This window comes from Gopherus evgoodei, chromosome 1 (assembly GCF_007399415.2).
Source record: "Gopherus evgoodei ecotype Sinaloan lineage chromosome 1, rGopEvg1_v1.p, whole genome shotgun sequence".
Taxonomy (NCBI): domain Eukaryota; kingdom Metazoa; phylum Chordata; order Testudines; family Testudinidae; genus Gopherus; species Gopherus evgoodei.
This window is the reverse complement of record NC_044322.1, coordinates 119,051,631-119,067,412: the sequence shown is the minus strand read 5'-3', so window position 1 is coordinate 119,067,412 and position 15,782 is coordinate 119,051,631. Positions and strand designations below refer to the sequence as shown.

General features: G+C 42.7%; 1 protein-coding gene across 2 annotated transcripts in view; it reads left to right on the top strand.

Moving 5' to 3' along the window:
- The first annotated feature begins 4,083 nt into the window (after positions 1-4,083).
- EIF5B (eukaryotic translation initiation factor 5B) overlaps positions 4,084-15,782 on the top strand; it is a 70,058-nt gene continuing 58,359 nt past the window's right edge. The window contains exon 1 of one of the 2 annotated variants that reach the window (XM_030570471.1): positions 4,084-4,239. In XM_030570471.1, the coding sequence (XP_030426331.1) occupies positions 4,205-4,239 (35 nt within the window). In that variant the 5' untranslated portion in view covers positions 4,084-4,204. The remainder of the gene's footprint in view (positions 4,240-15,782) is intronic. The other variant, XM_030570467.1, reaches the window with a different exon arrangement.

Genomic DNA, 15,782 nt, shown 5'->3' with positions numbered 1-15,782 from the left:
AGGTGTCCAACTGCCACACTGCAGCATGCACCCCTCATTCACCATCTGCACAAATCCACGCTACTCTTTTAGCACAACCACCAAGATGCAAATCAGCACAGCCACCCACATGACAGAGCCACTGTATATAACAAGAGTTGGCAATCTCTGGCACTCAGCTCACCAGGATAAGCACCCTTGCGGGCCGGGCCAGTTTGTTTACCTGCTGCGTTGGCAGGTTTGGCTGATAACGGCTCCCACTGGTCGCGATTTGCCATCCCAGGCCAATGGGGGTGGCGGGAAGGCGCAGCCAGCACATCCTTTGCCTACTCCGTTTCCTGCCACCCCCATGGCCAGGGACTGCGAACTGCGGACAGTGGGAGCCGCGGTCGGCCAAACCTGCCGATGCGGCAGGCAGGGCAGGTGCCAGGATGTTTCGCGCCTTAGGCGAAAACTCCACCTTGCACCCCCTCCCCCGAGCCCTGTGGCAGCTCTCCTCCCCCCTCCCCCCTAAGCACCCCGCCATGGCAGCTTCCTCCCCCAGCTGTTTGGCACCGCAAGCCTGGGAGGGAGAGAAGCACAGTGAGGCAGCGTGCTCAGGGGAGGAGGCAGAGCAGAGGTGAGCTGGGGTGGGGAGCGGTTTCCCTGTGTGCCGCGCCCCCCCTTACTTGCTCCAGGCGGCCCTCCCTGCGCACCGCTGCCCCAGGTCCCTCCGCCTAAATGCCGATGACGGTGGGGGTGGCCAAACATCCGGCTGCCGCGGTCGCCGCTGAAGGACCCGAAATGCCACCCCCCAAATGCTAGTGCCCTAGGTGACCGCCTAGATTGCCTCATGGGTTGCACTGGCCTGGCGGCAGGTAACCAACTGGCCCGGACCACCAGGCTGCTTACCCTGGCGATCCGTGTGCCAGAGGTTGCTGACCCCTGGTATATAATAACCTCAAATACATACAGCCCTTCACAGCAGCACACATCCCTCATTTGCCACCTTCACAAATCAATGCAGAATCCCCCAACACAAACCCCACAGACACAAGTGAGCACAACCAGAACACATAATAACCCCAAACATCACTCTGAAGCCTAGAATATCTGTTGTATGTGAAGCAATGGAAAGAACTACAAGCATGGCTGAAAACTTTTTTTGTTCAGCATATCAGCAGGTTCAATCATCATTGCGATTTGTGGTCTCTTACCATCCAACTTTTAAGTTCTCAGCCATTTTGCCTTATTTACACACATGACAAATTACACCTATGTGCCAGTAGAGGCTTTCAGCTACTAGTTACTGTTTAAATGTGGGTGCTACTAATAAGAGCTTAAGAATTTGATTTAAATTCTGATACCATTAGGACTGGCGCCAGGGTTTCTCGCGCCCTAGGCGCATGGCCATTTTGCCCTCCCCCGCGCTGATCCCGCGGCTCTGGTGGAGCTGCCGCAGGCATTCCTGTGGAGGATCCGTTGGTCCGTGGTTCTGGTGGAGCTGCCGCAGGCATGCCTGCGGGAGGTCCACTGGAGCCATGCGAGCAGCCGACTGTCCACAGGCATGACTACGGCAGCTCCACTGTAGCCGCGGACCAACGGACCCTCCGCAGGCATACCTGCGACAGGTCAACCGGAGCCGCCTGCCACCCTCCCGGCAAAATGCTGCCCCCTCAATAATCCTGGCACCCTAGGTGATTGCCTAGGCTGCCTAAATGGTAGCGCCGGCCCTGGGTACCATCTTGGATTTGCATTCTTTTATATTTCTGTGTAATGAAGAAAAGACTTGATCAATCCTACTAGTGTGTGTTTGTCATTCGATTGGTGTTACTGGGTACACAAGTATGTGCTGCCAGAACCACAGACCTTTTTCCTATACTTTTGCTAAGAAATTTTCTTGATCACCTTTGTCTTTTCCTTCTTTAAACCCTCCCTAATTCCTTGAATGAAGCTAACATAGAGTGGAACTTTCCAAGAGCTGAGCAATATTCCACAGTGCTATTGTACCACTTACACTGACCAAACTTCCTGATTTACTATAGTATTGTAAGCAGTTTCAGTATCAGAGGCCAGCTGGCAAGCTAACGTACCTTTTTTCCACACCAGTTGGTGCTGCCATTTCTATTTATCTCTTTAAAGCTGAGCTGTGGGTCAGCTGCCTTTGTGCTGATCCCTAGCACAGTCCCTTCCCTTTGAATTATGCCTTACCTGACATGCAGTGTAGTCTGGGGCCAAATTACACAATATTGGAATTTGGACTCTATCATCTACAGCTTAACTGCAAGGTAATCTTGTACATTCAGAGATGCCATTGCAAAGGAAAGGACAGAGATGCAGTACAAAGGGAAAGAAGAATTGAGGGTACGGAGGATGAGGTGAAAATCTAGCAAATGTGTCCAATAGCAAGTACCTCATATCAGATTGTTCAGCTAGCACCCACCTTCTTCTGTACCTTCCTGAGAGCAAGTGCCTATCCTGAAAGCACTTTCATGTGCCAAACCCTTCCATTGACAAGTGATTCCAACTTAAACTCCCCACATTTTCCAAGATTCCATAACTACCTTGCACAATCCATTATAAAACCTCTGTATATGGTTCCTCAATCCCAGGTATTAAAATGCCCCTCCACTGTCTTTCCTTTTGGTAACAATGTGCTTTCTTTTATTCTTGAATCATCTTCCCTTTCGTTTTACACTATGTGACATTTCTTTATATTCTGCTTTAAAGGAACACTGGCAACTTAAAAAATGTATTTTTTTAAATCTAAGATTACTATTAATAAAAGATTATTGGGGGAAATTTTTCAGTTTACTTTGTGCATTTATCGCCACATTGTGTAGAGTGAGCTTCAGTCTTTACCCTGTATGTACAGAACCGTCTGTTAAACTATGATTCTACAATGAGCTCTATGGGGGTTGACCCTTGCGCTGCTGCAAAGCCCTAGGAATTATTAGAACCTTGTGTGGACATGGGGTTGCTTGCATAGAGTACATAGCAAGATAGGGACTTTAGTTATTCAGTTTCTGCTGGTGTTTGAGTTGTTCACAGAGCAGAAAGGGAGTGATTTTTTTGTAATTTTAGAAAACATGATTCTAACACCACAAAAATTGACAGGAAAACTTGGGGACTGGCATTACACCTGAAACTATTTGTAATACTTATTTTTTAATTATCTGATCATCCAGTTGACTATCCTTTTAAAACGTGCTTCTCTCCAAAAGCTTTTCAGTGATGATTCAAAAACACCCCCAAAACCTCTCTCAAATGTATGATAAATGTCTGCTCTGTGTGTTTTGTGCCTGATTTAGAGGGTAAGCTTTATGGGCTGTGTCTTCTTCATTGTTTATATTGGCCCTGCACACACTGCAGGTACCTAAGAAGCAGAGGTGGCTCTAGGGATTTTGCCGCCCCAAGCACGGCAGGCAGGCTGCCTCCGGCGATTTCCCTGCAGAGGATCCACTGGTCCTGCGGCTTTGGCAGACGTTCCGCAGGCGTGCCGGCAGAGCGCCCCCCGCGGCTTGCTGCCCCAAGCATGCACTTGGCGTGTTGGGGCCTGGAGCTGCCCCTGCTAAGAAGAAGATCTGGCACTTGCTGTTAGCTGCCCAGTAATCTCAAAGTGCTTTACAAATATGAATTTTCTCAACACCCCTGGGACGTATGATGCTGTGGTTGTGCCTGTTTTACAGAGGGGGAGGTGAGGCGCAGTGAGGGAAAACTACCTAAGCCAGGTGTCAGGTCTGTGAATTCCAGTTCACTGGGCCACACCAGTGAATCAGAGCGTCCCTTGTTTTCTGTTGTGTACAGTGCACACCCCCATGCCAGAGGAGGGAGGGAGTGAGAAATTTCCTCCTCTGGCCTTGGCGGCAGGGTGCAGTAAGGGGCGAGCCTAGGGCTGAGCAATGAGCGACAGCCTGCAGCTGGGAGGCAGGGGGCAGTACAGGGAAGGGCTGGGCCTGGCCTGGCAGGGAGCGGGGAGCGTGAGCCTGTTGTCGCTGTTCGCCCTCCGGCCAGAGGGGGCGCTGGTCGACAGCAGTGAGCTCCTCGTTCAGCGGGCCCCTCCTGCGCCCTTGTCTCGCGCCCTCTCCGTAGGCCGCCGTGGCGCTGGGTCCCGGGGTGAAGGCGCATGCGCACTGCGGCCTGTCACCATATGCACCCAGGTGCGAGTGGATGTGGCCGGCCGGACCCTGCTGAGGCGGACGCGGACGGAGGCGAGCGGTGACCAGGCGGCCCCGCCAGCGCCGCCATGGGCAAGAAGCAGAAGAACAAGAGCGAGGACAGGTAGCGGGCCGGGCTCGGGGCCGGGGAGTGACAGCGCGGGGCGGGCTCGGCCGCGGGGCCCTGCGATCCCCCGGCTCCGCGGGCAGCGAGCGCTGGTGGGGGCGAGTCGCGGCAGCTCCGCGCCCCTCGGACACCAGCAGCCGCCCCCCCCCCCCCGACCCTCGGACGCGGTGTCTTGGTCCCTACGGCCGGGAGGGGCAGCGGGGCGACTGGCCCAGCACTGTGTAGCTGGCGCTGCCTTCCAGGTGCCGCCTCCCCCTGCTAGTTCCTTCCCGGGGCAGCTGAGCGTTGTGAGTAACTAACGCTGGCGTCTGAGCCCGAACGCCTGTGGGTGTTGTCTTCTCTCCCGGCTTTATTCTGGGAGGGACATCTGCCTCCCAAATCCTGAGCCTTGTCTGTAAGCGCAGCAGAGCACTGGAGCCAGACTGGAAGTGAACATCTGTGGAGAGATCAACACTTGTATGCTGCATACCTAGAGCTTCACTAGTCACCCAGATACATTTGGATAAATAGCTTCCGATATATGCTGTATCAGATCCCACAAACGCTTGCGATGTTTAGCTGAAACATTATCTGCCTTGGATTTCGTAGCGCTAAATGGGAAAAAATGTCTGTAGGTGAAAGGCTCTTTGGGCTCATCACAACGAGGTGTTGAACATACTCCAGTAAAGTAGAAGTTAGGTTGTAGTTATAAAGGTAGGAAAGGAGGATTTTTGTCACTTCAAAGTGCTTAAGTGGTTGGTGAAGAGATAATCATGTTAATTTTTAATTATCTTTTCTCAACCTTAGTTCTATTTCCAAACATCTGTATTTATGCTGCTCGCTATAATGAATGACTGGATGACTTTATGTGCAAGCACAGACTTCAGCTGTGTTGACAGTCCTGTTTTTGCTTCAATTTTAAACCTTAAAGATGTTGTAAATTATATTGATGGCTCCATGCAGAACACTTCCACGCTTTGTACATGTGACATGATTCCATGGTCACAAAATATTAGGACCCTGAGGATCCTCTGACTGTCTGCCTTGTTCATGCCATCTTGAATGCTGCATGCCAGTCAATATCTTTTAGGTGAATGAATGGACTCCCATAAAAGCTGTTAAATATACCAGAAAGATCACAGTTGTGTGCAGCATGCTTTATTCCTTTCATCCAGAATAGGTATATTTCTTATACTCCTTAACAAAACCATGACCTAATTCTACTTTAATTGATCATAAGCCCTGTATAATTAGTGCTGATAGGAGATAAACCAGTATTTTCTTCCACAGTACAAATCAAAAGGAAATAAAAATACATGAGTGCATGTTTGTTTTATTTTGCCTTAAATCACTAACATTTTCCATAGCATTTAGGATACAGCATACCTTTTTACTAACAAATGCTTAAAAGTAGAGGACGAAATCCAGTAAAATTCAGATTTTTTTTTAGATGACTAGCAATTTACAGCTGATTTCATTCAAAAACAGATCATACATCAAAGGCATCTGAACGTAGGAATAAGATACATAAGACTGCTGTATCTCAATGTCTGTTTTGACATCAGGTAAAGGACATGCTGAAGAATCAACTAGAGCAAAACTAGTTTGTAATCTGACTTCTCCTTCTGGGTAGGGAGTTGGCTTTTAATGAAATCTTTATAGTGTAACTATTGCTCACCATGGAAAAGTAGGAAGCACCATATATGCTGCTGTGTAGTATCTGTTATTGGCAGCCTGACTCACCAGCTGTGCTAGTCAAAAGCATACTAGGGAGGCAGGTTGGGTAGGGGTATTGGGACAATGGGAGTCAGATGGGGCTTTGAGATGGAACAGAGGTTGGTTGGGCCTGTTCACTGTGGAGGCAGGGAAAGAAGTGGGGGCTTGGTGCTACTGCTGTGACTTCTTAGTGTAGCAGACAGCAATACTGCATAGAGTCCCTCAAAAGCTGTAGTCTTGGTGTGCAAAGAACAGGGTCCTCACAGTGATGTGGGCTGGGGAGCTGAAGCACCAATGATGGTGGAGTTGCTGCAGTGAGAAGCCTGTAGAGAGATACCGGGTTTTCTTCTGTTCTGCTTCATATCGTTGCTCATCTTTTCCTGTTTCTGAGGATGACTGGGTAAGGGGCTTGAGTGATCACAGGAGAGTTAACAAGGAAGAAGAATAAAAATACTCTCCACAGCTGTACCTCCGCAGTGTGACCTGCTCAAGTCTATCAGACTGAGTGTTCCTTCTTGCAAATCTATGTCTTATCAGAGAGAGAAGCTGTTTCAGGAATGGAGGTAGTAGTTTCAAGTTTCCTCTATTTTTCCTCCTTGTCCTCCGTTATGATGAGAGGGGAGTGGCTTTATGCAGAAGCACTGTTTTCCCAACTGCGGGTTTCCTACAAACGTTCTTCACCACTCTCAGTCCTTTTTTCTCCCATGCCCTCTACACAGATCTGCACTTGACCCCTCTTTTCCCCATACCCTCTCCCATCCTGGTTTATCCCTTCTTGGCTGCTCTTCCACTTCACGCAGAGGCTGAGGGTCATAAACGGCAGTGAGGGGGAACATGAAGGGAATGTGGGGCTTGAGCAAGGGTTGGAGATATCTGAGGTGGCAGAAGTAGGACAGAAAGAAATGCCTATATTTTTATATAGATATAAACTCTGCAAGAAGACCTGGGAAGGATAGGAATATTAAAATTAAGTTATTCATGTGGATAACAATAATAGAATCATAGAAATGTAGGACTGGAAGAGATCTCAAAAAGTCTTCAAGACGAGTCCACTGCACTGAGGCAGTACCATGTAAACCTAGACTATCCTTGTCCTGTTTTGTCTAGCCAGCTCTTGAGAACCTCCCGTCATGAGCATTCCACAGTCTTCCTTGGAAGGCTATTCCAGTGTTTAACTATCCTTTATAGTTAGCAAGTTTTTCCTAATATGTAACCTAAATCTCCTTTACTGTAGATTAAGCCCATTACTACTTGTCCTATCTTCAGAGAACAATTGACCATCATCCTCTTTAGAACAGCTCTTAACATATTTAAAAAGGTTATCAGGTCCCCCATCAGTCCTCTTTTCTCAAGACTAAACATGCCCCGTTTTTTTAATCTTTCCATCTTATATTGTTGCTCTTCTCTGGATTCTCTCCATTTTGTTCACATCTCAAACATTCTTTTCAACAGTGATTTTATATATAGATTTACTTCCACCGTATAACCAGTGAATACATCAAATTCCTCTGCATCACACTTGCCCATAAATCTTAATTCTAAGCACCATACTTCCACATACAAACAGCTGATTATAGATTTTTTTTTTCTGTGAAAACGTCTGTAGAGAATATATTTATCCAATTTGGTTGGAGGTAAGATTGATGTAGAAGAACTGTGTATGCATTGTGATCAATTGAGTTTGTGGAGGTGAAGAGTGAGTGGTTCAGATATGATATTTGGGTGTTAAGGCATGTGAAGGCTGCCTTAACTAGTGACTTCCTGAAGTTTTAGTGGTTGTGTTGTACTGATACTCTCTTTCAATAAGAGAACTCCTTTTCTTTAAAAATGTAAATGGAAGCCACCTCAAAATTTTCAGTCTCCTGCATGAGAGTGCAACAGAAACGCCTTGATACAGAATTTAGTTCCAGCTGGCAGCAGGATACAGAGGGCCTTGGCTATGGGATAGAACTCTAGCAGCACAGGTAGGAACCTATTCTGCAGCATTTTCTTGCATGGAAAGTTTGAGTGGGGAAAGGGGTGATTGTGGGAAAACAAAGAGCTCTTTGCCATTTTGCATTGAATTTACACCCCACACTGTTGCTGCAGACTTCCATATAGGCGTGTGGTATTATGTTACAAAACTGTTTCCCATCTTGGTTCTCATTCTCTCCCTCAGGTGTCCTGGGCCTTCCGTATTTTCTATCTTTCTCCTTGTAAGTCTTTCTTTTTCTTATGTTCTTCCTTCCTTGCCAATTATTTTTACTTCCAAGTATTTAATCTTTGGCTGTATTTATTCTCACTCATATTTTGGTGCCCTTTGGCATTGCAGTCTGTTGCATAGGCATATTGCTGTGATCATTCAGGCATATTGCTTTAGAAGTCATAAGTGCCAAAAGGGTGATTCTGCAGCCAAGAATGAACACTAGATACATTAAGAGTTATAGTACAACTAACATACTGTAGTTCTGTGTATTGCTTGGTTTTCTGCAAGCTAAATTGTTAGCATCATGTACTAACTAGCTTTTCCTCTTGTGCTTCTTTTTGTAGCGTCAGTCTTTCTGATGCAGCAGAAAAACCACTGACACGTTTATAATAATTTGAAACATACTATCACCTATAAATTATGCTGCAAGTCTTTCCTTTTAGTTAGTAAACTTTCTGTATTACCAATATGATATTTACAGCAACTGCCTCATCCACCTCTTCCCATCAGAAGAATACCCCAAGCAGAGCTTCTTATAACTGGAGCAGGGAGAAGAGCTGAAGGCTCCCTAAAGTCCGCTGAACACTTTGTTTTTGGAAATCTAATGTGGGAGGCACCTGGATATTAGTGGTTCCTGCTAGTAAAGAACTCTAAAGTAGAGATTAATTGTGCTATTAGTAGGCTTTGTTCATAAGGGTTATTGAAATAGTCTGAGGTAAACAGGGCTGCCTTTGCTGTAAATGCATCATTTTTCTTTCCTAGTGACATAAAAATTACCTTTTGTGGGTGGTTTGGTGGATCCTTTTAAAGAAAACAGTGCCATCTGTGGATTGGAAAGATTAGTGTCTGCCTGGCTTCTATGATTGGTGTTGAGATATTTGTACTAATAGCTGTATTGCTTTTATTTATAGACTTACTTAAGTGGTAGATTTTCTCTTGAAGTTGAAATCTTATCTATTCCTGTGTGTTGCCTGAGGTATAGGTAGGCTTTTTTTTACTTTACTAATTGTCACAGTTTTGGAAACAGTTCATGGCATGGCAGCAGAGAATGGAAACACTATTCCTCTAGTCTTCAGAACATTCCTGAAAATTGTGAACCAAAATGAAAAGGCTTGCATTCTGGGTGGAGTGACTTAAATCTTCAATATTAATCAACTTTTTCCATTTGTACTTTAGTTATTTTCTAAAGATAAGTGCATTCTTATTGGTTGATATAAATATTAAATATTAAAACATGTTGATTTACACCTAAATAGAACCTTTAGATTTTAAAGCCAAAGACTCCGAAAGTATTAGCAATTAAAAAAAAATATATCAGAAGCAGGAAGCCTGCTAAACAAGCAGTGTGGCCACTGGACGATCAAGATGCTAAAGGAGCCCTCAAAGATAAGGTCATTGCGGAGCAACTAAATGAATTCTTTGCATTGGTCTTCACTGTTGAGGATGTGAGGGAGATTCCCAAACCTGAGCCATTCTATTTGGGTGACAGATCTGAGGAACTGGCCCAAATTGAGGTGTCATTAGAGGTGGTTTTGGAACAAATTGATAAACTAAATAGTAATAAGTCTCCAGGACCTGATGGTATTCACCCAAGAGTTCTGAAGGAACTCAAATGTGAAATTGCAGAACCACTAACTGTCATCTGTAACCTATCATTTAAATCAGCATTTGTACCAAATGACTGGAGGATAACTAAGGTGATGCCAATTTTTAAAAAGGGCTCCAGAGGTGACCCTGGCAACTACAGGCTAGTAAGCCTCACTTCAGTACCGGGCAAATTGGTTGAAACGATAGGTGAACATAATTTGTTGGGAAATAGTCAACATGGATTTTATAAAGGGAAATCATGCCTCACCAATCTACTAGAATTCTTTGAGGGGGTCAACAAGCATGCATACAAAGGAGATCCAGTGGATATAGTTTACTTAGATTTTCAGAAAGCCTTTGACAAAGTCCCTCACCAAAGGCTCTTAAGCAAAATAAGCTGTCATGGGATAAGAGGGAAGGTTCTCTCATGGATTGGTAACTGGTTAAAAGATAGAAAACAAAGGGTAGGAATAAATGGTCGGTTTTCAGAATGAAGAGAGGTAAATAGTGGTGTCTCCCAAGGATCTGTACTGGGCCCAGTCCTATTCAACATAGTCATAAATGATCTGGAAAAAGGGGTAAACAGTGAGGTGGCAAAATTTGCAGATGATACAAAACTACTCAAGATAGTTAAGTCCCAAGCAGACTGCGAAGAGCCGCAAAAGGATCTCGCAAAACTGTGTGACTGGGCAACAAAATGGCAGATGAAATTTAATGTTGATAAATGCAAAGTAATGCACATTGGAAAACCATAATCCTAACTAAAAGAACAGGAGTACTTGTGGCACCTTAGAGACTAACAAATTTATTTGAGCATAACCTTTTGTGGGCTACAGCCCACTTTGTGGGATGCATGCAGTGGAAAATACAGTAGGAAGATATATATACACACACACACAGAACATGAAACAATGGGTGTTACCATACACACTCTAATGAGAGTAATCAGTTAAGGTTAGCTATTATCAACAGAGGAGAGAGAAACTTTTTGTAGTGGTAATCAAAATGGTCCATGTGCAGCAGTTGACAAGAAAGTGTGAGGAACAGTGGCAGGGAGGGCGGGGGGAATTAAACATGGAGAAATAGTTTTACTTTGTGTAATGACCCATCCACTCCCAGTTTTTATTCAAGCCTAATTTAATGGTGTCCATTATGCAAATTAATTCCAATTCAGCAGTCTCTCATTTTAGTCTGTTTTTGAAGTTTTTTTGTTGTAATATTGCGACTTTTAGGTCTGTAATCGAGTGACCAGAGAGATTGAAGTGTTCTCCGACTGGTTTTTGAATGTTATAATTCTTGACGTCTGATTTATGTCCATTTATTCTTTTATGTAGAGACTGTCTGGTTTGGCCAGTGTACATGGCAGAGGGACATTGGGTGACAGGGCACGGATCACTTGATGATAACCTGTCTGTCCATTCCCTGTGGGGCACCTGCCATTGGCCACTGTCAGAGGACAGGACACTGGGCTTGATGGACCTTTGGTCTGACCCAGTATGGCCATTTTTATGTTCTTAGATTAGGTATGTATTTTTGCTATCTAGGTGAGTACGCTATAACTCTATACATTATAAGCAATTACATCACTTAATATTTTCAGATTCTTATTAAATAATTGCACACTTAAGGAAATGGTGACTATGTTGCTTATTTACTAAATAATTAACCTTTTTGGTCATGATTTGTGCCCAGCTGCATTGAGATGGGTAACTGGAATTTAATTAAACATACAAACTAGCATATAAAATGTATTTTTATTAAACAGAACAAGCCCTTAATAGAGCACGTGACCTATTATGCTACATTTCTAAAGCTTAACCTCAAAAGTTAGATGTTCTCCCCTGATTCTTTATATAGAAAAGCTGCCTTTAACTCAAGAGTTTTTGTTAGGGACTCATGGATACAGCATATTTATTATTTAAATATTTTAAGAAATTATAATTTTAAATAAACTCCATTAAAAAAACACATTGGTTTTTATTCATCCTGCTTGTAACAAATGAAGACTTATTGTTGCAGTTGACATTCCTAACATGCAGTCAGATGCTTTGGCAGCTCTATCCTCTGTCCATTGTAACTGTTTAAAGGAGAGTTTGCATTGTTGTTGTTTGGTATTTAGTTTTTCTGTCAGTGGTTTCATTTTTAACTTTGCCTGGCTAGAACTTTTGCACCATCATGCTTTTAAATGTGAAATAATGTGTGTGTGTGTGAGGGAAGGCTTGTGCATCTTTGTTGTAGGATGTGTCACAGAAAGACTTCCCGCTTTTAAAAAGATTTAAAAAACCCACTGTGCTCGAATACAAGTTCTTATTTTACTCATTTTTTTCATCAGCTTTTGCTTATACGATCTACAGAACATTAGGAGCTCTCTGATCCTTAAACTGAAGGGATAGAAGTGTTGGTGCTGTAGCTAGACTTGTTCTTCCAGCTGTTAAATGTTTGTCAAATGAGTCTGAGCACAAATGAAATACCTTTTTAAAGAACTTGAACAAAATTTTCATCCTTTCTCAATCAGGTTTTACTTCCTTGTTAGATATCATAACTTCCTAGCTCCTCCTGTCAACCATGGTTTTCCAGGATAAACTGAATGAAAAAGGCCTGGATTTCCAATATGAGAAATAAGAAGGAAAAGACCACCTAGGCGATATTTATATATCCACACACAGAATGTAACAGCCATATTTTTTCAGATTACATTTAGTGTTGCAGGAAGGGGTTGCATTAGTGTTGAAAATAGCTTTCTTAGTCTTCTTACTCTGGAAACAAAGTAATGTTTCCTTAGTGTTTCTAGCCCTTGTCTATTTGAGTAGAAAGAGACCTGGACCAAGGACGGCATCTGAATGTCTTGAATGGCATTCCAGGGCTAGCTAGTTAAGTCTCATTTAGTCACAACACAGGCATTTTCCCTTTAAAACCCCACTTAAAGATGGCATGAAACAAGAAACTGATGTGCAATCAGCACACTCTCTAAAAAGTTTGATTAATTTCAAACTTCCTATGGGCAAAAGCGTTCCTATGCTATGTATCAGTAAATTAGTTATTCTATGGTTAGTTCCTTGAGGAGATACCATCAACTTGAAATCATATCTGTTTTAAAGAGCTTAAAGTAGTCTCAGGTAATACATGCACTCTTGTCAATTTCAATAGGCCTGTAATTAGCTTACTGTTTTTAAATGCTTTTCTCTTCTCTGTTCTGGGTGTAAAGACCCCCAAAACGAATGAGGGATACTTACTGTACAGGAAAATGGTGAAGGTGACTAGATTCAAAATGAAGTCAAATACATGAAGTATATTGTTTTTCCTCTTTCTGAGTGTTTCTGGAAAACTTTCATTTGTAGTAATTTGGGATATTAAAGGTAAAATGGCATGTCCAAAAAAATAGAGGTGACCTAAGTTGCTGGTGTCCCTTTAATTCACTTTGAGCTGTGTTAGTGAAACTGAAATTATGACATATCATGAGAGTTGCTTCAGCAAAACGAATCTCATAAACACTTCCTTTTAGGAACGTGAGCAGTGAATGTACTATGTTGTAGCGATGCAACTTTCTTGTTCTGTTGGTTTATTGTACTCTTCTAGTTCTAAAAACTGGTAGGCTTTTTAAAGTTGCTGTCGTTTTACACAGTGAGTCATTTTTATCTTTTTAAACTAGAAAGTCCTTTGCACAAGAACTGTTCATTTGTCTGTAGTCAAATGTATAGCTTGTTACCTGTAGCACATTTAAAGCAGACGGCATGCTTCAATGGTCATGTTTGTATTTCCCAAACTCTCAGTGAATGACTGGTTGATGACAAGTGTTTTCTGCATCTTGAACCTATGCTTGTCTTTGTTACCTTGTAAGCCTTTGCTTTAGTTTCACTGGGTGATGGATAATGTTTCCTGTTGACTCTGCTTATCCATGTAGAAATTGGAATTGTATCCCTGTCTTGGGATGCAGGATTTGGAAAAAGTATGTTACTCCATTAATTCCATTAGTTAACTTTAATGGAGCTGAACTGAATAACTGAGGAGAACTTGGCCCCTCTTCCATACACTACTTATAAACCCCACTGCTCCAGTTGCTCAGTTCATGCATGGCTGAATAGCTTTTTCTTTTCTCTATTTTATTTAATTTAATACTTGCTGACCAAGAGAACAAATCCGTTATATAATCTGAGCTTCAGTCTTCAGGTCTAGACATCATAATTAATTGCACTGTTAAACAATAATAAAATGCCATTTATTTAAATATTTTTGGATATTTTCTACATTTTCAGATATATTTATTTTAGTTACAACACAGAACACAGTGTACTGTGCTCACTTCATATTTTTATTACAAATATTTGTGCTATAAAAAAAGAGACTTTTTCAATTCACCTCATACAAGTACTGTAATACAATCCCCTTCACATGAAAGTTGAACTGTAGAATTTTATATGCCAAAAAAACTGCGTTCAAAAACAAAACAGTATAAAAATTTAGAGCCTACCGGTGCACTCAGTCCTACTTCTCTTTCAGCCAGTCGCTAGGTGTGATGTTATGAGTCTGAGCTAATATCTCATTGAAGGAGGACAGGGCCAGAAACTGACTTGACCTATGGATTAACTTTAGAGACTTGTTAGGAAATAGAGCTTTGAAATGGAAGTCTGCATTGTTAGAGATAGAAGGGGGGATGTTTGCTCAGGTCTTGTGATGTAAGCAAACAAGTCTTGTCTATCCTTATAGCTTTGATTTGAAGATCAAAAAAGGAATATTAACATTTAGGAAGATACTTGAGTAAAATAGTATTATTGTCTGTGTCTCTTTGAAGGTTGTGGTAACCTCTGTCTGAACTATTTAAAGGATAAATTATCCTGTGCTAATTGCCAGGATGTTTGGGAGAAGTCATTAAGTCTATTGTTTTCTCAGGCCGAAAAGCTGCTGGAAATGTATAAGAACCCTGGGACACGATCCTGCTTCATCTCAGATCTGCTTTGGGTTTCAAGAAGGGGAAACCTTAAGCCATAAGGATTGTGATCCTCAGTCATTGACTGGAGTCACCCTGAACATGGACATTGGACTATAACCTATGGACTATTTCTAAAAGGACTTTTGGCAACTATAAGCTCATCTGTACTATGTATCTGAACCTCAAGAATTGAATTCCAGTCTCTATGTATATGGATCTTTTAACCAACCCCCTCTCTTTTCTTTTTTAATAAATTTTAGCTTAGTTAATCAGAACTGGCTAATAGCGTGTATTTTGGGTAAGATCTAAGTTATAATTGGACCTGGGTATGTGGCTGACCCTTGAGGTTGGAAGACCCTTTTCTTTTATAAGATGAGATTTTCAATAATCATCATCATATCTGACGTGTGTGTCTGGATGGAGGCCTGAGGCTGAGTACTTTAAGGGAACTGCATCATTTGGACTTCTGAATAACCTGTATGGTAACACAGAAGTTTTGTGCTGGCTTGGTAAATCCTAAGTACTGGAATATCCATCAGCTTTTGGAGTTTGTCTGCCCCGTTCTTTTTGCAGTTCACCCTAATTGAGTGACCTCAGCTGGCTCCCACAGGTAGCACCATCACACTAAGACAAACAAGTTTGTTTACTTTTTCAGGATATAATGCTGCCCGCTTCTTATTTACAGTATCACCTGAAGGTGAGAACACGTGTTCACATGGCACTGTTGTAGCTGGCATTGAAGGGTATTTACATGCCAGATATGCTAAACATTCATATGCCCCTTCATGCTTCCATGCTGATGACACTTGTTAAAAAAATAATACATTAATTAAATTTGTGACTGAACTCCTTGGGGGGGGAATTGTATGTCCCCTGCTCTGTTTTACCTGCATTCTGCCATAATTTCATGTTATAGCATTCTCAGATGATGACTCAGCACATGTTGTTTATTTTAAGAACTGCAGATTAGAAATCTCACATTGGTACCTTCTTTGCGTTTTGTCAAAAGATAGCTACAGCACCTGACCCGAGGTTTAAGAATCTGAAGTGCCTTCCAAAATCTGAGAGGGATGAAGTGCAGAGCATGCTTTCAGATGTCTTAGAAGAGAAATGCTCTGGTGTGGAAACTACAGAACCCAAACTACC